Source organism: Macaca nemestrina, chromosome 7, assembly GCF_043159975.1.
Source record: "Macaca nemestrina isolate mMacNem1 chromosome 7, mMacNem.hap1, whole genome shotgun sequence".
In the NCBI taxonomy this organism is placed as follows: Eukaryota; Metazoa; Chordata; class Mammalia; order Primates; family Cercopithecidae; genus Macaca; species Macaca nemestrina.
The window spans coordinates 4662816-4685156 of record NC_092131.1 but is presented as its reverse complement, the minus strand read 5'-3'; the positions used below and the strand labels follow the sequence as shown (position 1 = coordinate 4685156).

The 22341-nt window shown below is 47.6% G+C and overlaps 1 protein-coding gene across 5 annotated transcripts in view; it reads left to right on the top strand.

Moving 5' to 3' along the window:
- LOC139355317 (TNF receptor-associated factor 3) overlaps window positions 1-22341 on the top strand; it is an 81053-nt gene that overhangs the window by 39121 nt on the left and 19591 nt on the right. For 3 of the 5 annotated variants that reach the window (XM_071099524.1, XM_071099523.1, XM_071099528.1), the window contains exons 3-8: window positions 2444-2535; window positions 4063-4324; window positions 6021-6072; window positions 9713-9817; window positions 10449-10616; window positions 21007-21087. In XM_071099524.1, the coding sequence (XP_070955625.1) occupies window positions 2444-2535; window positions 4063-4324; window positions 6021-6072; window positions 9713-9817; window positions 10449-10616; window positions 21007-21087 (760 nt within the window). The remainder of the gene's footprint in view (window positions 1-2443; window positions 2536-4062; window positions 4325-6020; window positions 6073-9712; window positions 9818-10448; window positions 10617-21006; window positions 21088-22341) is intronic. The other 2 variants (XM_071099527.1, XM_071099526.1) reach the window with 1 other exon arrangement.

Sequence of the window (22341 nt, the reverse complement as noted above, 5' to 3'; positions counted from 1 at the left end):
ATCATTCTTAGCAAACTAACAGAGGAACAGAAAACCAAACACCACATGTTCTCACTCATAAGTTGGAGTTGAACAATGAGAACACATGGACACAGGGAGGGGAACATCACACACCGGGGCCTGTCGGAAGGTGGGGATGGCATTAGTAGAAATACCTAATGCAGATGACGGGTTGATGGGTGCAGCAAATCACTATGGCACATGTATACCTATGTAACAAACCTGCACGTTCTGCACATGTATCCCAGAACTTATAATAATTAAAAAAAAAAATCAAGCCATAAATTGGGAAAAGACATCTGTAATACATAAAACTAAGAAAGGATTAGCTGTTAACATATTAAATAGATGGGGAATCTCTCCAAATCAATATTACAAGAGACAATAACCCAATTAAAAAAATGACACCACCAGGCACAGGGGTTCATGCCTGTAATCCCAGCGCTTTGGGAGGCTGAGGTAGAAGGATCACTTGAGGCCAGGAGCTTGAGAGCAGGCAAGACCCCCAGCTCCTGAAAAAAATTAAAAAATTAGCTGGGCATGGTGGCATGTGCCTATAATCCTAGCTACTCTGGAGGCTGAGGTGGGAGGATTGCTTGAGCCCAGGGGTTCGAGGCTGCAGTGAGCCATGATGGCACCACTGTACTCCAGCCTGGGCAACAGAACGAGACTCCATCTCTTGAAAACACACACACGCATGCACACGCACACACACACACAGAAAACAATGACAAGGAGACACAATTTGGCATTTCACAGGCGAGAAAACAAGTGGCCTCTCGGCATATTAAGATGCCAAACCTTTCTAATCAGGATAAGGATCAAAAAGACCATTGTCCTTGATTGGTAGAAATTAAGATGACCGATAACTGTAAGCGTTGGTGAGAGTGTGGTTTCATAGAAATTCTCATGCTGCTGGTGGAAGTATTTGTTGTTACCTCTGCTTTGGGGAGCAGTTTGGCACTTATTTACAAAATTGGCCTTTCATACAACCTACACACCAACGACTCCTCTCTGCTCTCTGGATGTAGAGTCCAGAGCAAGGACTGGTAAACTCTTTCTGTTAAGGGCAAGAGAGTAAATATCCTAGGCGATGTGGACCACATACACTCTTAGTCTTTGTTTTTATAACACTTAAAAAATCTGAAAAACATTCTTAGTTCAAAGACCTTACAAAAATAGGCTGCTGGCTAGATTTGAATCGCAGACTGTAGTTTGCCAATTCCTGATTCTCTGATCTAGGGGATGCATCCTGGGTAAACTTAGTTACATGCAGTCTTAGTGGCAGGAGGCCTGGGGAAAAGCACAGAGCAGTACGGGGGAGTTGAGAGAGAGGGTGGGAAGGTAGCCTCCTGGAGAAGGTCGGGGGCTGGCCTGCATGTGTCTGGGTAGGCTCCGCAGTGGCCTGGCTGGGCAGGCCTAGGGGAACCTAAAGCCTCTGAGGCACGATGGGCCAGTGTGGAGAGCACAGTGGCAGGGGCCGGGGGCTGCACGTCGAGGCTGGTCAACCCTTTTACCTGGCAGGCAAGGCTAGCATCAGGTGCCCTTGCTGCTTAGCTTGGAGAGATTAGTGAGCATCGTGATGAACCGGCAAGTTTGTAAGCAGATGACATCTATAATACATATACTTTAACATTAATGTTTTGAAAACTTTGTTTTCACAAATAAGTAATTTCTCACACTGTGCCACAGTAATGTTCTATGAAGCTAACACACTTGAGTTACTAACCAGTTCATCAGTCTCTCAAGTTCTCTGCTGCCGGCATTCATTCCTATTTGCTCCTAGCTGTGAAGTCAGGCTAGGAGTCTGTCAGCTCATGTGCCTGTCAGCTTCATGCAGGCAGCAAGCATGGAGCTCGGAAGGAGGGGCTCCGCCCGCCCACCCAGCAACTACCTCCCCAGGATGCCCAGGACCTCAGGAGTGGAAGGAATTTGGCTCTTATTTTTCTAAGTAGCAAAAATAGATGAATTGGGTACAGGAATGCAGTGTGTTTTTGAGGGAGCTGGTGAGTTTTGAAAGGAACTTCCCCTTTTCACCTGAGGCATTACCATATCATGAGAAAGGATGGAGGAGGCGTGGAGGTGGGAAACTACACAAGAAAAATCCTGTGGTGCAGAGGCTTCTGATGTGAGGTGGCTGGTCTAGGCAGCGGTGTTCCCTGAGGCTCCTGAGTCTGGTTCTCAGTGGGTCCCTCACCTCCCTTCACAGCCACTCCCTTCCTTACCACGGTACATGGGGGTGCAGGGCTGGCCAGGGGCTGTTGACAGGAGGGGAGTGGTGCAGGCTGAGCGTTAAAGACAGGAAGAGCATCCGTGCTGGAGCTGCCCTGCAGAAGCCTCGTAAAGATCATAAGGCACTGGGCAAAAACTTTTCCAAGAAAGTTCATGGTGCACACACGGACCTAAACACTAGCTGGCATTCCCAGGGTTTTTTTCATTATAGAAGTGCATGGCCGTTGCATGGTATCCAGAAAACAAAGACCAGAGAAGCCAGACTTTATACCACCATCTGGAAACATTTAATGTATGCTTTAGGTAAGTGTTAGCAAATATTTAGGATGATTGATCAAATTATGAGTGTGTTTATGAGTGCACAGTGTAATTTTTATTAAAGCTCACATTTCTTCAGGAACTCGATTCAACTCCTTTGCATTCCTGGTTATTTTCATTTACTTGATCTTGAGGTCTCATCTGGCAGAGCTGTGCAGGCTGGGACCTTTGTGGCTCATTTTGAGGAGCTGTTTACCTGTTGATGGGAACTTGCAGGTGGGAGGCAGCCAGTCTTAAAGAGTACCTTGTCAGCAGGTGTGGAAGAGAGCCCGCACAGACGGACCTGCCCTTTGTGGTTTCCCCTCTGCCAGCCCAGCCCTTTGGGCACATTGGCACCTACCTGAACCCGAGTCCCCTCGTGCACACAGGGAGCGGCACCTCCCCACAGGCTCCTCACTGGTGTGACAGGGTGTGGCGTGCTCTGTGGGTCCACAGCGGGCCCACCCCACAGCTCCGTGCACAGCATGTTGGGTCAGGGTGGTGCTAGATGAATAAGAAGAGGATGGATGTCAAAACTGAGCACTTTGGGTACTGTGGGCACACTGTCACAGGGTTTACCCGGGAAGGAACAACTGGGCTCCAGAAGCAGGTTGACCAGGCCAGTCTGAGTCGTGGCATCGAGACTCATCTAGCAGAAGTCAATGAGGAAGGAAAACTGACTGAGAACAGCTGTTGTTTCAGCTAAAATCTCAGAATGATGCATTGAATTCAAAGTTACAACACAGCAAAATAGTATGTGTATTTTTTTAAACCTCAAAAATACTCTGTTTATTATTAACTTTAGAAAATTTTTGGCTGGGCACGGTGGCTCACGCCTGTAATCCCAGCACTTTGGGAGGCCGAGGCAGGCGGATCACGAGGTCAGGAGATCGAGACCATCCTGGCTAACACGGTGAAACCCCATCTCTACTAAAAATACAAAAAATTAGCCGAGTGTGGTGGTGGGCGCCTGTAGTCCCAGCTACTCGGGAGGCTGAGGCAGGAGAATGGCATGAACCCAGGAGGTGGAGCTTGCAGTGGGCTGAGATTGCGCCACTGCACTCCAGCCTGGGTGACAGAGTGAGACTCCATCTCAAAAAAAAAAAAAAAAAAAAAAAAAAAATTTTTGGAGATAGGGCCTCGCTTTGTCACTCAGGCTGGAGTGCAGTGGTGCCATCATAGCTTGGTGCAACCTTGAACTCCTGGGCTCAGCAATCTTCCCACCTCAGCCTCCCAAGGAGCTGGGACCACAGGTGTGCACCACCACACCTAGCCCAATCTATTAAGTATACTTTTTAGGAAGTTTTTTGAATAATAATATCAGTAGTTACTATATGTTTGGGTAAAATAGAAAGGAAGGAAGCATATTTGATCATGTTTTGTTCCCAACACATATTAAAGTTGGGAAGGATTCTTGTGTTACCTAAAACTGAAAGACAGCAGGTCTCAGGCACTTCTGCTTTCCCAAAGCTGCGTTCGTTTCCTTGCATGAGAGGATATGATGGCGCTCTCTTTACTGTTTTTCCCCAACAGAACTCTTCTTTCCTAAAATGGAGTCGAGTAAAAAGATGGACTCCCCTGGCCCGCTGCAGACTAATCCGCCGCTAAAGCTGCACACTGACCGCAGTGCTGGGACGCCGATTTTTGCCCCTGAACAAGGAGGTTACAAGGAAAAGTTTGTGAAGACCGTGGAGGACAAGTACAAGTGTGAGAAGTGCCGCCTGGTGCTGTGCAGCCCGAAACAGACCGAGTGTGGGCACCGCTTCTGCGAGAGCTGCATGGCTGCCCTGCTGAGGTAGCACCTCGTCCGGCCCGTCACCCTGCCCCTTCTCAGCCCTCGGCTTCACCCTCTCCTTCATTCATTTCTCTAAAGCTACACCTCTAGAGGTTTAAAGCCCTAAAGAAGTCATAAAAGCCTCCGGGTCCAGCTCGTGAATCCTTTAGGGAGGTGCAGGGGGATCCCACATCTGAGTTTACTGAGGCCTCTGCCTGTCTCTGACCTGCCGCGCCTGTGTCTTCCCATTCTGTCTGTAGAGCCTTGGTGCCTCTCATATGTGTTGCTGTATTTTATTGAGGAAGCTCACAGTTCCATGGAGGAGACACACCAGGAAATGACAAGCCAGTCGTTTAAGGGCACATGTACTGGTGTGCAAGGGTGCTACAGAGAGGAGGGGGGATGGGGTCAGCTTAAAGGACTGGGTAGGTCCCTAGGCGAGCAGAAACCTAGGCCGCATGCTTACTCAGCAGGCGCATGTGTTACATGCACCGAGCTCTTGGCAGCGCTTTGCTGCTGAGTGCCAGTGCTGGTGCCGCTGGCGGATCATGAAGGCAGGCTGGAGCTTTACTGCAGGATAGCATCGACCGGGAGAGCACCTTGATTCACCCTGCAGGCCTCATGTTTATGTTTTCTGGCATTGTGCCGGGTGGTGGGGTTGCTGCAAGATGCCCTGGTCTTGGCCAATGCTGTCAGGGCACGTCAGCCTGGGAAGGTTGCCAGCTCCTCCTCCCACAACACTCAAGCCTGGGCTGCCCCCGAGCCCCAGCCTGGGCACAGCAGCCAGCCCCCTGCCCTGTCACCTGCCTTCACCCTCTCTCTTCTCCATGCTTCCCTCTGTGGTCTTACCCACTTATCCCAGTCAGCTCACCTTTGCCCACCTCTGGGCCCAGGAGAAGCTTCCTGGTGGAGGAGGGGCTAGAGCCCCCGTATATGGTGGGCCACAGGGGAGGGAGGCTGGTCCCCCTGTGCAAGTGCCATTGGCCTTCCAATAGACAGTGAAGCAAAATCGCCTGTGGAGAAGGGCTGGCTGCTTTTACAACACAGGAGCAAGGCTCTCCAGGTAAATGGTACTCACATCGAAGGCCTGCTCTGCAGACAGCTAGCTTTGGTTTCTGAAATAAAATTTCACTTTTACATTAAGTGGAAGAGGCTTTCCAAGTGGGGCTGAACTAAACTGTTCTACTTGGTAACTTCCTTTTGAAAAATCAGCATTTTGGCTGGGCACGGTGGCTCACGCCTGTAATTCCAGCACTTTGGGAGGCCAAGGTGGGCAGATCACAAGGTCAGGAGATCGAGACCATCCTGGCTAACACGTGAAACCCTGTCTCTACTAAAATACAAAAAAATTAGCTGGGCGCGGTGGCGGGCGCCTATAGTCCCAGCTACTCAGGAGGCTGAGGCAGGAGAATGGCATGATCCCGGGAGGCGGAGCTTGCAGTGAGCCGAGATCGCACCACTGTACTCCAGCCAGGGGGAAAGAGCGAGACTCCGTCTCAAAAAAAAAAAAAAAAAAAAAAAAATCAGCATTTAAAAAAATGTAGCCCTTTTCTCCCATGGCTTCCTTTGTAAAGTGAATCACCAGGGCGTCCTGATGCAGGACGTTGCTGTGAGCCACTGTGCAGACCTGACCATAAAGCGAATGCTCCCGGAATCTCCTGAGTCCCCTCAAGAAAGGGACTTTCACTCTAATGTAGTCACGTGTGTTTCCCTGCAGCTCTTCAAGTCCAAAATGTACAGCGTGTCAAGAGAGCATCGTTAAAGATAAGGTATTCTGGTTTTTTTTTTTAAATCATTTTGTCACATGTTTTCAGCTGGGTAGTACTTTTCACATAGTTTGCATTCGGCACTCTGGCACAACACATTCTCTCAGTTTTGGCAGCTGATGCGGCAGGCTCCCAGGCAGGGCACTGTGCCATGTGATCACCTGGGCAGGCAGTGGGTTCAGATCCACTTGGCCACTTCCCTGCTGTGTGAGCTCCGTGAGCTACTTCACCCCCTCACCTGTAATAATAATCACATCGCCTGCCAAGACTGCAGAGAGCTGGTGTGAGGAGTAAGAGGGTCGATGTGAGCAAAGTGCCGAGATGCCTGTCCGTGGCAGGGCTGTCTGTGGTTGGGTCACTTCCGTCATTGCGGGTCTTTATCCTAGACAGCTTTTACTCAACTCTTACACTAGGTTTTACCTTCAGACTTGCTAGGCTGAGGGGTTCATTTGAGTTTGTGCTCCCTGCCCCCCATCCCCCTGTGATATCTTGAAGTCATTAGATAAGAGTGAGATTAGCCCCTTCTCACCCCCTGTGGCTGTCCTCAGCTAGAGCCCGTGGGCGTCTCTGCACATTCAGAGGATAGGGCTACCCAGCCTGCCACCAGCTTCTCTCCTGGGGCCTGGTCCTTCTCATGGAGACCGACAGTCATCCATGTGCTGCTATACCCTGCCAGGCCCACTTGGAGTTTGAAACAATTCATTCTTTTTTGTTGTTGTTGAGACAGAGTTTCGCTGTTGTCGCACAGGCTGGAGCACAATGGCACGATCTCGGCTCATTGAAACCTCTGCCTCCCGGGTTCAAGCAGTTCTCATGCCACAGCCTCCCGAGTAGCTGGGATTACAGGCACAAGCTACCATGCCCAGCTAATTTTTGTATTTTTAGTAGACACGGGGTTTCACCATGTTGGTTAGGCCAATCTCGAACTCCTGACCTCAGGTGATCCACCTGCCTCAACCTCCCAAAGTGCTGGGATTAGAGGCGTGAACCACTGCACCCAGCAATTCATTTTTAAAGTGCTTAAAATATCAGTAAAAATGTGTGTTTCCCTACTTTGAGTAATGAACCTAACCATTTTTTAAATGCAGGTCACTAAGTTGTACAATAAAATTCTTGCTCTGGGGTTTTCCTGTCTAAAGCACCTTGCAGATTGGGTTTGTTGGTCAGAGCAGCCCAGGTGAGTGCAGTGATTTGAGGATTGCTGGCAGTCAGCGTCCCTGGGCTGCCAGGCACAAGGGCATGCAATATAGCCACTCTGGAAGGGGGAGAGGTGGAATTGGCCACCTGGGCCCTGTACCTTTTCTTTCTCCGCGTTTACCTGCTACTGCTGAAGACTTGGTTAGTTCCTGTGAGGGAAAACAGCCCTCCCCTCCGCTCGGTGCCTTGTCCTAGCAGGGTACCCGGCTGCCTTGTTAACATGTGCCTAACGTGTGAGTGAGAGAGAAGCTCGCAACGATGGCTGAGATTTTTTTTAGTATTTCTGTTTTGTTATGCAGAATCATTATCCCTATTTTTTAATGGCATTAGTAGCTGAAGAAAAATGGCTAGTTTTATCAAATAATCATGAATGAGATTCACTCAAGTTGTGGACCCTCATGGAAAGAATGGAGCTGTCTGGGCCCCGGGTGACCCAGACCCCCACCCATCAGCAGGTCATCCAGGGGTGGGTGGGCCTCTGGTCTTCATCTGTAAACAGACGTTTGGAGTAAATAGTCTCAGATCCTTTCCATTTCAAAGTTCTGTTGACTTTAGTATCTTAAGTCATGACCTTCTTTTTTTTTAAGTCATGTTTATGAAAGATAAGCTTTGGCTCCAAATTAGTTTAGTTTTAACTCTTAACAGCTATTGATTCTGTTTCTCTTAGCAGTCCAAAAAGGCATATTAAGCTCCTGTTATTCTACTTTCATAGATCAACAGACAGGAGTTTCTTAGAAATACCTTTGGACTAAGACGTTGTAGATTGTGTTGTTAGAGTGAGAAAGAGCTGGGCATGGTGCCTTATGCCTGTGATCCCAGGACTTTGGGAGCTGAGGCAGGTGGATCATTTGGACTCAGGAGTTCGAGACCAGACTGGGCAGCATATGGAGACCCCATCTCTACAAAAATGAAAATTGAAAAGTTACCTGGGCTTGGTGGCATGCATCTGTAGTTCAAGCCACTCAGGAGGCTGAGGTGAGAGGATCGCTTGAGCCCTGGAGTTTAAGGCTGTAGTGAGCCATGATTGCCCCAGTGCACTCCAGCCTGAGTGATAGAGTGAAACCCTGTCTCTTTCTGAGATGGAGTCTCAGTCTGTTGCCCAGGCTGGAGTACAGTGGCATGATCTCAGCTCACTGCAACGTCCTCCTCCCGGTTCAAGCAATTCTTCTGCCTCAGCCTCCTGAGTAGCTGGGACTACAGGCATGTGCCACCACACCCGGTTATTTTTCTTTTGTATTTCTAGTAGAGATGGGGTTTCACCATGTTGGCCAGGCTGGTCTCGAACTCCTGACCTCAGGTGATCCACCCGCCTCGGCCTCCCAAAGTGCTGGGATTACAGGGGTGAGCCACTGTGCCCAGTCAACCCTGTCTCTTAAAAAAAGAAAAAGAAAAAAAAAAAAGAGTGAGAATACATGTGTTTTCTAAGGGAAAAATAAAATTAAAAGTTGAAAGATTTTTTCTTTTCTTCTTTTTTATTTTTGTTAAAGAGATGGGGGTCTCACACTGTCCCCCATTCTGGAGTGCAGCAGTGCTATCACGGCTCACTGCATCCTCGACCTCCCAGGATAAAGCAGTCCTCCTGCTTCAGCCTCCTGAGTAGCTGAGACTACAGGCACATGCTGCCCTACCCAGCTAATTTTTAAAAAATTTTTGTAGAGATAGGGTCTCATTGTGTTGCCCAGGCTGGTCTCAAACTCCTGGGCTCAAGCGATCGTCCTACCTCAGTTTCCCAGAGTGCTGGGATTCTAGGCTTGAGCCACCACTACCAGCATCATTTTCATTTTCAAAGGGAAATGTTTTCATTATTAGACTAACTTCAGACTGCAATATATGTTTTAAGAGAGTGTTTTTCAGCCACAGGCTAATGCTGCTTTTTTGGTGAAAAATGAGTTTTAACAGCATGACCTTTAGAAAGAACCAACAGTTTTACAAATCATTCCCCAGATATGATCTCTTATGTGGTCTCTCCATTTCTCCAGCAAGCCATCTATACAGTGTATTCAGTTGTGTCTGGTTCTGCTCTTGTCCTCTGGTGGCAGCCACACCATAATGGCCACCTGCTCAGTGCTGGCTCCTGGAAGTCCCCAGAGTCTGAATGTGAACCTGGTCCTTCTCTGCCCTCATCCTGAGATTATGTCAGAGTTAATAGAAGACGTTTAGATGCTGCAGAGTGATCTTTAATTATTAAGTCTAATCCATTTTCTTTTGGCTTAACTAATAAAAGATAACAGTTAATGTTACTTAAATTGTGTCTCTTAGTGGGGGCGGCTTCTTCATTCTACTTCTAGAAATCAAGATGGTCCTTAATGCTTTCTGAAGTTCACTTAAGAGTTGCTCTCTTGTTTTTTTTTTTTTTTTTTTTTAAGTGGTTTTGCCTTGTCCAGAGTAGCAGCATGTGGAGATTAAGAAATATTAATTCTCCAAAATAATGACCTTTCATTTTCAGGTGTTTAAGGATAATTGCTGCAAGAGAGAAATTCTGGCTCTTCAGATCTATTGTCGGAATGAAAGCAGAGGTTGTGCAGAGCAGTTAACGCTGGGACATCTGCTGGTGAGTAGCAAAGGGACACTGGAAGCTTTTACATGAAGGAATTCGAGTCCCTTACATCCAGCTGATTAAGTGGTCAGTAGGATGTGGCACTTTAAGACCATGTTGACATTAGTTTTTCAAAACACAGCCAAATAGGAAAGCAGTCAGAACCACTTGAGTTTAAGTTGTTATTTTTATGACATCATTGGCAGAATTGTCAACTGGTTTTTAAACACTCCCACCCTACTTAGAATAGAGAAAATCTGAATTGGATTTTAATTTTGGAAGGCCCATTAAAACCTTTTTTCACCATGAAATTCTACATAACTCCTTATTTTTTTAATTAGTCCCATATTTTAGCTTAGAAAATTATTTGAACTGGAATAAAACAAAGTTCTTAGCAGATACTCATTTTTCCTGGAAGCAGAGTTGACTTAATTCTTCAACAACAATATAGTTTGAGTAATCATGAAGTAGAATATGAAATTCAGCGTCTCTTGGCGTATTTGTTACTCTTTGCTATGAAAAACTGGTCTAACAGGAGGTTAGAACATTTCTTTATGGTTTCATTGCATAGAGATTAGAATTTGGTATTTCAGATTTAGGATTTTTTCCGAATTAAGAACATTACATTGAATGGTCTGTCTTACAGGTGCATTTAAAAAATGATTGCCATTTTGAAGAACTTCCATGTGTACGTGCTGACTGCAAAGAAAAGGTCTTGAGGAAAGACCTGCGAGACCACGTGGAGAAGGCGTGTAAATACCGGGAAGCCACGTGCAGCCACTGCAAGAGTCAGGTTCCGATGATCGCGCTGCAGGTGCGGGTCTTCCCATTCCACAGGCCTTTCGCTCAATTCCTATATGATACGTTCCACAGGCCTTCCGCTCAACTCATATATAATCTGCTCCACAGGCCTTCCGCTCAACTCATAGATAATCAATTCCACAGACCTTCCACTCAGCTATAGATAATCCCTTCCACAGGCCTTCCCTCAACTCATAGATAATCCATTCCACAGGCCTTCTCAGCTCATAGGTAATCCATTCTACAGGCCTTCCCTCAACTCATAGATAATCCGTGCCACAGGCCTTCCGCTCAGCTCGTAGATAATCCGTTCCACAGGCCTTCCCTCAACTCATAGATAATCCGTTCCGCAGGCCTTCCACTCAATTCATAGATAATCCATTCCAGAGGCCTTCCCTCAACTCATAGATAATCCGTTCCAGAGGCCTTCCCTCAACTCATAGATAATCCGTTCCACAGGCCTTCCCTCAACTCATAGATAATCCGTTCCACAGGCCTTCCACTCAATTCATAGATAATCCATTCCAGAGGCCTTCCCTCAACTCATAGATAATCCGTTCCAGAGGCCTTCCCTCAACTCATAGATAATCCGTTCCACAGGCCTTCCCTCAACTCATAGATAATCCGTTCCACAGGCCTTCCGCTCAATTCATAGATAATCCATTCCAGAGGCCTTCCCTCAACTCATAGATAATCCGTTCCAGAGGCCTTCCCTCAACTCATAGATAATCCGTTCCACAGGCCTTCCCTCAACTCATAGATAATCCGTTCCACAGGCCTTCCACTCAATTCATAGATAATCCATTCCAGAGGCCTTCCCTCAACTCATAGATAATCCGTTCCAGAGGCCTTCCCTCAACTCATAGATAATCCGTTCCACAGGCCTTCCCTCAACTCATAGATAATCCGTTCCACAGGCCTTCCACTCAATTCATAGATAATCCATTCCAGAGGCCTTCCCTCAACTCGTAGATAATCCGTTCCACAGGCCTTCCTTCAACTCGTAGATAATCCGTTCCACAGGCCTTCCGCTCAGCTCGTAGATAATCCGTTCCACAGGCCTTCCGCTCAGCTCGTAGATAATCCGTTCCACAGGCCTTCCGCTCAGCTCGTAGATAATCCGTTCCACAGGCCTTCCCTCAACTCATAGATAATCCGTTCCGCAGGCCTTCCACTCAATTCATAGATAATCCATTCCAGAGGCCTTCCCTCAACTCATAGATAATCCGTTCCAGAGGCCTTCCCTCAACTCATAGATAATCCGTTCCACAGGTCTGCTCAGCTCATAGATAATCCGTTCCACAGGCCTTCCACTCAATTCATAGATAATCCATTCCAGAGGCCTTCCCTCAACTCATAGATAATCCATTCCACAGGCCTTCCACTCAGTTCATATATAATCCGTTCCACAGGCCTTCCGCTCAGCTCATAGATAATCCACTCCACAGGCCTTCCCTCAACTCATAGATAATCCATTCCACAGGCCATCTGCTCAATTCGTATATACTTCTTCCACTGTACAGCTTCTTAATGACTATTCTAATAGGAATAAAGAGAAAAGATAGGAATAAATAGCACTTTTTATCTTACTTTATTTCAGAATTAAGCTTTGTTTTGCCTATTTTGATTTATGTAGTTAACATTTTCCATTGCCTTGATTGACTATCATTTAGTGTATTAAAAAATGAATATTCAAGAAAGGTAAAATTTTTAACTTGTCCTAGGGAATTGCCTCAAAATGTTGATAGATTGCCTGATTTTACAGCTCTGTGACATAACCGTCACTTATAACAGGCTAATTTGTCCTACAGCATTGAAATGCAGCTGTTTGTCTTGGAGGGAGCTTCTCATACTTCGGTTACTTTGTCTCAGTTTTGCATTGTGTATTTCCGTGGGGGTGAGAGTGTGTGTGTGGGTGAGTGTGTGAATGTGGGTGAGTGTGTGGGGGTGAGTGTGTGTGTGGGTGTGTGAATGTGGGTGAGTGTGTGGGGTGAGTGTGTGGGGGGTGAGTGTGAATATCGGTGAGTGTGTGAGGGTGTGAATGGGGGTGTGTGTCTGTGTGTGTGGGTGAGTGGGTGAATTAAAGAGGAAAGCAGAGATGTTGGGGGTGGAGGACACTTCAAAAACAATCCATTTGTTGAACAAACACCTATTGGGTACCAACTGTGTGCCGGGCTGTATTCCAGGAGCTGGGGACTCAGTGGTGAGGCTCCTCTAGTGGGAAAAAATACTAACAAATATGTAACATCAGGTAGTGATCAGTTCTGTGAATCAAAATCAGGTGGCATCAAGGGAAGAGAGGTGACAGCACTGGCTTCTCTGAGGCAGTCAAGGGACAGTGAGGGAGCATGTGGACCCTAAGCAGCAACTGGCAGGGCTGTGGGGTTGAGGAGCTGTGTGGAACACAGGCCGGGTATGAGGACAGTGGGGCAGCCAGAGAGGGAGGAAAGCCACTGGGCAGCCCAGAGCTGGGGGGTAAGAGGGCCCCTGGGCAAGGCCTGGTGTTGTTGGGGTTGGGGAAGGTTGTACTGGGGTGCGCCTGAGGGTGGGGCGGTAGGATTGGCTGGCAGGTGGGGTGTGAGGTAAAGGTGACACCCAGTGCGTGTGGAGAACCTAAGTGTCCCGCTGAGGGGGTGCCCAGTGAGTGGAGGGTGACGGGCTTGGGAGAGAATGGGGAATGGAGCCGTGCAGGCTGCGGATGTGGGTGAGTTTGGTGGTTCGCAGAATCATGGGGCTGGAGTGAGTGGAGATGAGGACAGAGCTCGTGGGGGCCTGGGCAGTCTCTCAGAGGCTGCCGAGAGGCTGGGGGGGGCTTGGCCACGAAATGACTGAAGGGGGGCACCAGGGCAGCTCAGCCAGGGCGTGGGCCATCATCCAGTTCCTGGTGGATATTGTGGAATAGTTTGTTTTGTTTTGTTTGAGACAGAGTCTCACTCTGTCGTCCAGGCCTGGAATGCAGTGACACAATCTCAGCTCACTGCAGCCTCTGCCTCCCAGGTTCAAGTGATCCTCCCATCTCAAGAACTACAGGTGTGTGCTACCATGCCTGGCTATTTTTTTTTATTTCTTGTAGAGATAGGGTCTTGCCACATTGCCCAGGCTGGTCTCAAGCTCCTGGGCTTAAGCCATCTGCCCATCTCGGCTTCCCAAAGTGCTGGGATTATAGGCGTGAGCCATTGCACCCAGCTGTGGAGCTCTAATGACCAAAATTTAGGGAGAGTTTCCTATGCTTTTCTCTATGAAATGAGATGTAGTCCTCTTAGGTTGGTGCAAAAGTAATTGCAGTTTTTGCCATTAAAAGTAATGACAAGAACGGCAATTCCTTTGCACCAACTAAATTCTTTATAATCTCTCAATTTGCCTTGCTTTCTGTAATTTTCCTGTGTCCATGTCTTTCTTCCATTATGAACTTTTTTTCTTGTGTGGTACTTCAGATGTTTCCAGTTATTAAGAACTCCTGAGGCCGGGTGTGGTAGCTCACACCTGTGTGCCCAGCACTTTGGGAGACAGAAGCAGGAGGATCACTTGAGCTTTAGAATTGGAGACCAGCATGGGCAATGTAGCAAGACTCTGCCTCTATAAAAAATAAAAATTTAGCGGGTGTGCTAAAGCATACCTGTAGTTCTAGCTACTCAGGAGGCTGAGGTAGGAAGATTACTTGAGCCAGGGAGGTTGAGACTGGTAGTAAGCCATAATCGCACCACTGCACTCAGCCTGGGTGACAGAGTGAGACCCTGTCTCAAAAAAAAGAACTTTTAAGAACTGTGCCCTCCCCTTTGGAAAATAGCAATAGTGTTTTTTCGTGGTCAAGTAATTCCTCCAGGCTGTGCATGATGGCTCATGCCTATAATCCCAGGACTCTGGAAAGCCAAAGCAGGAGGATTGCTTGAGGCCAGGAGTTCAAGACCAGCCTGGGCAACAAAGTGAGACCCCATCTCTAGAACGAAAATAATAATTCCTCCAGTTGTTAAATTTCAGTGAATGAGATATATGCCTAATGAACAAGACTTCAGGCTTTGCATATGTTAATATGTTGCTATCTCATGCCAGTCAGAATGGCAGTTATTAAAAAGTCAAAAAAACAACAGATGCTGGCGAGGCTGCAGAAAAAAGGAATGCTTTTACACTGTTGGTGGGAGTGTAAATTAGTTCAACCATTGTGGAAGACAGTGTGGCGATTCCTCAAAGATCTAGAGGCAGAAATACCATTTGACCCAGCAATCCCATTACTGGGTTTATACCCAAAGGAATATAAATCATTCTATTATAAGGATACATGCACATGTATGTTCATTGAAGCAGTATTCACAATAGCAAAGACATGGAATCAACCTAAATGCCCATCAGTGATAGCCTGGATTAAGAAAATGTGGTATATATATATCATGGAATACTATGTATCCATAAAAAGAAGGAGATCAGCTGGGCACGGTGGCTCACGCCTGTAATCGAAGCACTTTGGGAGGCCGAGGTGGGTGAATCACCTGAGGTTGGAAGTTGGAGACCAGCCTGACCAAAATGGAGAAACCCTATCTCTATTAAAAAAAACAAAACGAGGCCGGGTGCGGTGGCTCACGCCTGTAATCCCAGCACTTTGGGAGGCTGAGGTGGGAGGATCACCAGGTCAGGAGATCTAGACCATCCTGGCTAACACGGTGAAACCCCGTCTCTACTAAACAAAATACAAAAAATTAGCTGGGCGTGGTGGCAGGTGCCTGTAGTCCCAGCTACTTGGGAGGCTGAGGCAGGAGAATGGTGTGAACCCAGGAGGCGGAGCTTGCAGTGAGCTGAGATCGCGCCACTGCACTCCAGCCTGGGGGACAGAGTGAGACTCTGTCTCAAAAAAAAAAAAAAAAAAGAGCCGGGTATGGTGGCGGATGCCTGTAATCCCAGCTACTTGGGAGGCTGAGGCAGGAGAATCGTTTGAACTCAGGAGGCGGAAGTTTCAGTGAGCCAAGATTATGCACTCCAGCTTGGCAACAAGAGCGATAAACTCTGTCTAAAAAAAACCCAGAAAAACAAAAAAGGAGTTCCACCAGGCACAGTGACTCACACCTGTAATCCCAGCACTTTTGGGAGGCCGAGGCGGGTGGATCACCTGAGGTCAGGAGTTCAAGACCAGCCTGGCCAACATGGTAAAACCCATCTCTACTAAAAATACAAAAATTAGCTGGGCATGGTAACACATGCCTGTAATCCCAACTACTCGGGAGGCTGAGACAGGAGAATCACTTGAACCCGGGAAGTGGAGGTTGCAGTGAGCTGAGATTGCACCACTGCACTTCATCCTGGGTGACAGAGCAAGACTCCGTCTCAACAACAACAACAAAAAAGGAAGGAGATCATCTACTTTGCAGGGACGTGGATGGAGCTGGAAGACGTTATCCTTAGCAAACTAACACAGGAACAGAGAAACAAACACCACATGTTCTCCCTTATAAGAAGGATCTGAACAATGAGAACACATAGACACATTCGGGGGATCAACACACGCTGGGGCCTGTGGTGTTAGGAGAGGGAGAGCATCAGGAAGAATAGCTAATGGATGCTGGGCTTAATACCTAGGTGATGGGTTGATCTGTGCAGCAAACCACCATGGCACACATTTACCTGTGTAACAAACCCGCACATCTTGCACATGTACCCTGGAACTTAAAATAAATATATAGCTATCAAAGTTATACTTTGTTTCTTGCCAAAATCAGTTACCTTTATTTGCAGAATAGAATCCAACAACTGATTTTTGTTTAAGAAGGAATCGTAGCGTATGTCCGTTAAACACCATATAAGTAACTGACTCTGAACACCGGATGAGGCTATAACAGGTCAGGTTTTAAGCACAAGCATATAGATTCACAGAACGGCGCCAGACCCTGCCCTGGTTGCTCAGGACACACAGGAGAATAAATTGCACTCTCTCCTTCAGTTTGCATTCTGATGACAGAGACAGCCAGATGCACAGTTTCATTCATGTTAGTATGGGAAGTACTGGGACTGTAATATTAATAACATGCCAACAAGGAAGGACCAGTTATAATAGCTTAGCCTGAGTGTCAAGGAAGGCTTTAGTGAGGAGGTTGCCTTTCATTTGATCTGGGCCTTGAATTTGTCAACTAAAGACAAGGGAGAAAGAGAATAGATGGAAAGCACAGAATGATAATGAGCAAGTTTGGGGCCTGAGTTGTGCAAATAAATATTCCTTATAAATTGCACTACATGCTTGAGATAAAACAAGTTGAACACCGTTTGAGCAGTGTTGATAGTAGAGTGCATTTTAAGGTGTCAGCTTCTCTCAGGGCCTGCAGTCATTTCAGCAAGCATGGGTGTTTGGGGTCCTGCCAGTGCGTCTGCCCTTGCCTCTCAGCCCCACAAGGGGAGAGCAGTTGCTGGTTTGCTGCCTTTGCTCCAGGCCTGGTTCTGTGACTTGCCCTAGGCCACCTCTCTTTTCAGTGGTGTGATTTGAATCCCACGTATTTTTTTTTTTTTTCAATTTGAACACCCTTAATCTCCTCCCCTCAGGCCTTCACTGAGTTTATTTCTAGGAAGAACAGACCTGATGTACGGAGACCTGAAGCCCAGGTCATTCGAATTCTCCTACACTCCCTATGTTTTGTGGTGTGTCACGACATCAAATGTTGGTAAAATGTGCTGAGGATGCGTCAAAACCCTGGACCATTGCAGTTCATAGAAGGATTTCTTTTCTACATTTAAACTATGGTATATACAGTATGCCAGCTATTTTCAAGTTTTATTATTACCTTTTAAATTTATAGGTTAGCATAATTTAAAGTGTCGGGAAACCTTCTGGATTTAGTCTAGAAATTCTGGACCATCATTCTTTAAACAGTTCTGTTAACTTGTGAAGATCAGGATGATAAAGATCTCACCCTATGGGAGAGCGTATGTGGTGGAAGTCTAGGTTTGACCACTGTGGAAATCAATTGCCAGTATCCTACTAGGTTGGACATTCAGGCACTCAGTTAACCAGCAGTTTTTCTCCTGGATGTGTAGGAGAAACACACACACCAGGAAATGTGGCCAGGTGTGACCAGAGCAGCAGAAATCTGGAAACAGCTGGAGCACCCATCAGCAGGTGGAAATTATATTACAGTGTTATTATACGACAGGGAGATGTGTCATACAGTAGTGAAAGTTAGGGGCCTGCAGTTATTTGCAATAGGCAGATTAGTCTAAGAAGTGTAATACTGAACCAAGTCCCGAAGACTCCTATGATAGAAGTCCATGTTAACAAAATTCAAAAACAATCAAAATGAAACAGTGTTTCATTTGGCACACATATGTATAGTGAAACCTTTTTAGAAGCAGAAATACAAAATTCAGGGTTGTGGTTTTAATGGGTACTCCTTGTGGGAGGATGAGGGTGAGATGGGAGAGGTAGATGCAGGTAGGTGGATGTTATCAGTCATGCCCTTGGACCTGGGTATTGGCTTCATGGGTGTTCACTATGTAGTTATGCTTTTTTTTTTTTTCTTTTTTGAGACAGTGTCTCACTCTGTTGTCCAGGCTGGAGTGCGGTGGCACGATCTCGGCTCACTGTAACCTTCGCCTCCAGGTTCAAGCAAATCTCCTGCCTCAGCCTCACAGGTGGCTGGGATTACAGGTGCCTGCCACCACGCCCGGCTAATTTTTATATTTTCAGTAGAGACGGGATTTCACCATGTTGGCCAGGCTGGTTTCAAACTCCTGCCCCCAGGTAATCCGCCTGCCTTGGCCTCCCAAAGTGCTGGACTACCGCACCCAGCCTATGCTTTTCAACTCACACATGTGTGCACATACATGCTTGTGTGTATCAGAATTACATTTAATTTCATAGATAGGACTGATTTCATTTATAGGCAAATGAAAAAAATCAGCAGAAGATTCAGGTTTTGTTTTTTTTTTTTAACGAATGTGTTATTTTCCTTTGGCTGCTGTAACAAAGTAATCCCAAGTTGGTGGCTTGCAAAAACAAATCTATCCTGTCATAGTTCTGGATCTGGAAATGCAAAACCAAGGCCATGCTGTCTCTGACAACTGTAGGGAAGAAGGCTTTCCTGCCCCTCTCAGTTTCTGGAGCCACCAGCAGTCCTTGGCCTTCCTTGGCTCATGGCTGCACCACTCCAGCCTCTGCCCCCATGTTCACGTGGCCGTGTTCCTAGTGCCTGTGCTCACCTCTTCTAAGGGTGGCACTCTTTATATTTAGGATCTGCCCCATGCCAGGGTGTCTTCATCTTAACTGACAACATCTTCAGAAATCTTATTTTCAAATAAGGTCACGTTCTGAGGTTCCAGATAGACGTGAATTTTGTAGGACATTATTCAACTCACTGTAGTGGTCAAAAGCTGTGGGCCGGGCGCGGTGGCTCAAGCCTGTAATCCCAGCACTTTGGGAGGCCGAGACGGGCGGATCACGAGGTCAGGAGATCGAGACCATCCTGGCTAACACGGTGAAACCCCGTCTCTACTAAAAAATACAAAAAACTAGCCCGGCGAGGTGGCGGGCGCTTGTAGTCCCAGCTACTTGGGAGGCTGAGGCAGGAGAATGGCGTAAACCCGGGAGGCGGAGCTTGCAGTGAGCCGAGATCCCGCCACTGCACTCCAGCCGGGCTACAGAGCGAGACTCCGTCTCAAAAAAAAAAAAAAAAAAAAAAAGCTGTGAAAAGGCAATTCACAGGAAAAGAAATAGAAATGATTAATATCAAAAATATGCTTAAGACTGGGTGCAGTGGCTCACACCTGTAATCCCAGCACTTTGGGAGGCCAAGGTGGGTGGATCATTTGAGGTCAGGAGTTCAAGACCAGCCTGGCCCACTCGCCAACATGGTGAAACCCCTCCTCTACTAAAAATACAAAAAATTAGCTGGGTATGGTGACATGCACCTGTAGTCCCAGCTCCTCCGGAGGCTGAGGTAGGAGAATTGCTTGAACCCAGGAGGCGGAGGTTGCTGTGAGACGAGATCATACCACTGCACTTCAACTTGGGCAACAGAGTGAGACTCCGTCTTGAAAAACACACAGACACACACACACAGACACACATATATATATATATAATGTGCTTAACCACACATTACTAAAGAATTGCAGGTCCCACTTACGCCATTTTTTTACCTATCAGATTGCCAAAGGTTGTGCGATAGAATTGGCAAGGGTGTGGAAACATGCATCCCCACGATACTGGGAGTGTAGATTGGTGTGGGCTTGTTGGAAGTTAAACACAGAAAGATATTGATTGGCCTCCTCTTCCCTGGCCACAGTGCTGCCCTCCACCCCCTTCTTCCTCAGCCTCCCTGCCCTGAGCCCCATCCCTATTCTGCCACAGAACCACCGTGGGTGTCTGCAGAGTTGGGCCTTAGAAACCTGCCGAGGAAAGCAAGCTCCTGGGGGAGAGGAGCAACTACGTTTTGAGGACAAGCTTCCCTCAAGTGGGCTGCTGCCTTCCTCGGCCCTCAGACCCGCCAGTCAGACTCTGGCTCTCAGCAAATGCCTCCCCAATTCCTTCAGTGGAACAGCAACATAACTGAAGGCCAAAAGAGGACTTGAAAAGATGGATGGGGGGAGGATTGAGGCATCCCGTGGCTACTGGGAAGCTGCTGCCACAGTCTTCCTGCTCAGCAGGGACTGTTCAGCATGGCTCCATCTCTGGCTCTGCCTCGTTAGTCTCTCCCCAGGGGCCCTGCAGTTGATGTCCTTGTGGGGAGTCCTTGTCCTTGCTCTGCTCGTGGACAGGCACCCAGCAGGTGCCCGTGGGATTGGGCTTAACAGTCGCCATCATCCAGCCTCAGCAAACATGAAGTGTGTGCTATTAGAGAAGGCCTAACCCAAAACTTATCCCAATTTTCCATGGACTAAAAATAATCTAGATTAAGGTTCTAGGTGAGTAATGTAAATACTCAGTAGGTCATGCTGCTCTCACGTACTTGGGAAGCATTATTTCCAGACTCCAAACTGAGAGGCCAAGGGAAACCCTCCGTCTCTCAACCAGCAGAGGCAGACACCAGCTGTGTCCCCAGCTCCGCTGTCCACCTGTGCTTGAGTGCTATGTGAGTGGCCATGCCTCCCTGAGCATTGCATGTTAGGGGCTGTGTGAACCAGAAGCAGCTCTGGCACAGAGGAGACGTGCTAAGTGGAAGCCCTTGTGGCGAGGCCCCCACCAGCAGACTGTTCTGAGGCAAGCCGCCCTCACTGGTCAGATCTGACCAGATCTTTGGAGATACCTGTGATGTCCTGAGACACTCACACTCTGTGACAATAATGACTCAGCCGTACGTAACGTGAGTGCAGTAGCTTAGGGGACAGTGATGGTGAGCAGAGCCATTACTGGGGGCCCCGTTGGGATCTCAGCGGGACTGAAGGAAGACAGGTTGTATGTTTAAAGTTGACAGTACTTTCTCTCTCTGTAGAAACATGAAGACACCGACTGTCCCTGCGTGGTGGTATCCTGCCCTCACAAATGCAGCGTCCAGACTCTCCTGAGGAGCGAGGTAGGGGCGGCCAGGCCCGGCCGGGAGCCTGTGAAGCCCTTAGGGCTGCGTGCCTGGGTCCCCTTCCCTGCATAGCCAAAGCCTCACGTTTTCCCAGTTCATGAGAGTCATGTGTATAGCCAGAAAAATTAAAACCGCAGCAAAAAGCCTTACACCATTTTTTGGAAGTCAGAAGCAAGCAGTCAAAAGCTACGGTGTAGGGTCGGGTGCAGTGGCTCACACCTGTAATCCCAGCACTTTTGGAGGCCTCGGCGGGTGGGTCCCCTGAGATCAGGAGTTCAAAACCAGACTGGCCAACATGCTGAAACCTCGTCTCTGCTAAAAATACAAAAACTAGCCGGGCGTGGTGGTGCACACCTGTAATCCCAGCTATCCAGGAGTCTAAGGCAGGAGAATCATTTGAACCCAGGAGGCGGAGGTTGCACTGAGCCGAGATCGCACTACTGCACTCCAGCCTGGGCAACAAGAGCGAAACTCCATCTCAAAAACAAAACAAAACAAAACTACAGTGTGGTAAATTCAGAGCAAAGATTGTGAAGCATTAAGAAAATGGGAATATTTTATATACAGTACAAGCAAAGGTGACAAGGGGTTTTTAAAGCAATTTTAACTCTATAGAATAGTAATTGCTGTTAGATTATCTCAAGAACATGAATTAGAGACACTTCAGAACCATTTTGCTCACACATGCTGGGTGGAGGACAGCTCCCACATTTTAGGGCCTCCAGAAGGGCCCCGCGTGGCCTCCCCCAAGGGTTGCGCGTCTCACATTGCCCTTGGCACTCTCTTTGAGATAGGTAGATTTTGCGTTGACTTCACTTGATCAGGATATGTCCAGTTGGGAAAATTTCAAGGATTCTTAATGTTTCTGCATCTGTCCTTACCTGGAGCTCCTTTAGTTAGTATTCTGGGAGTCATCTGGGGCTACCCTGGGCTCCCTGGATGTGTGGTACCCTGATCTAAGGAGCCGGCTCACCTGCTCACCTCAGCATTTTTCAACAGACTGAAATTTTATTAATAGATACAGGGTAGCAGCAGGAATAACCAGCCTCGCATGCCCCTGACTGAGCAAGAGGGCCCATGTGGGGCTAGGGTCAGGGACTCGGGGTACAGGAGGGCCCAGAGAGCCACTCTCCCCCAAGGTGTGCCCTCCCAGGACCTTGAAGCTGAGGGTCAGGGCACAGTCTCGCCTGATGACAGTGGCCTCTGGGCCCTGAATGTGCCCCTGGGAGGAACTGGGGAAAAATACATGTA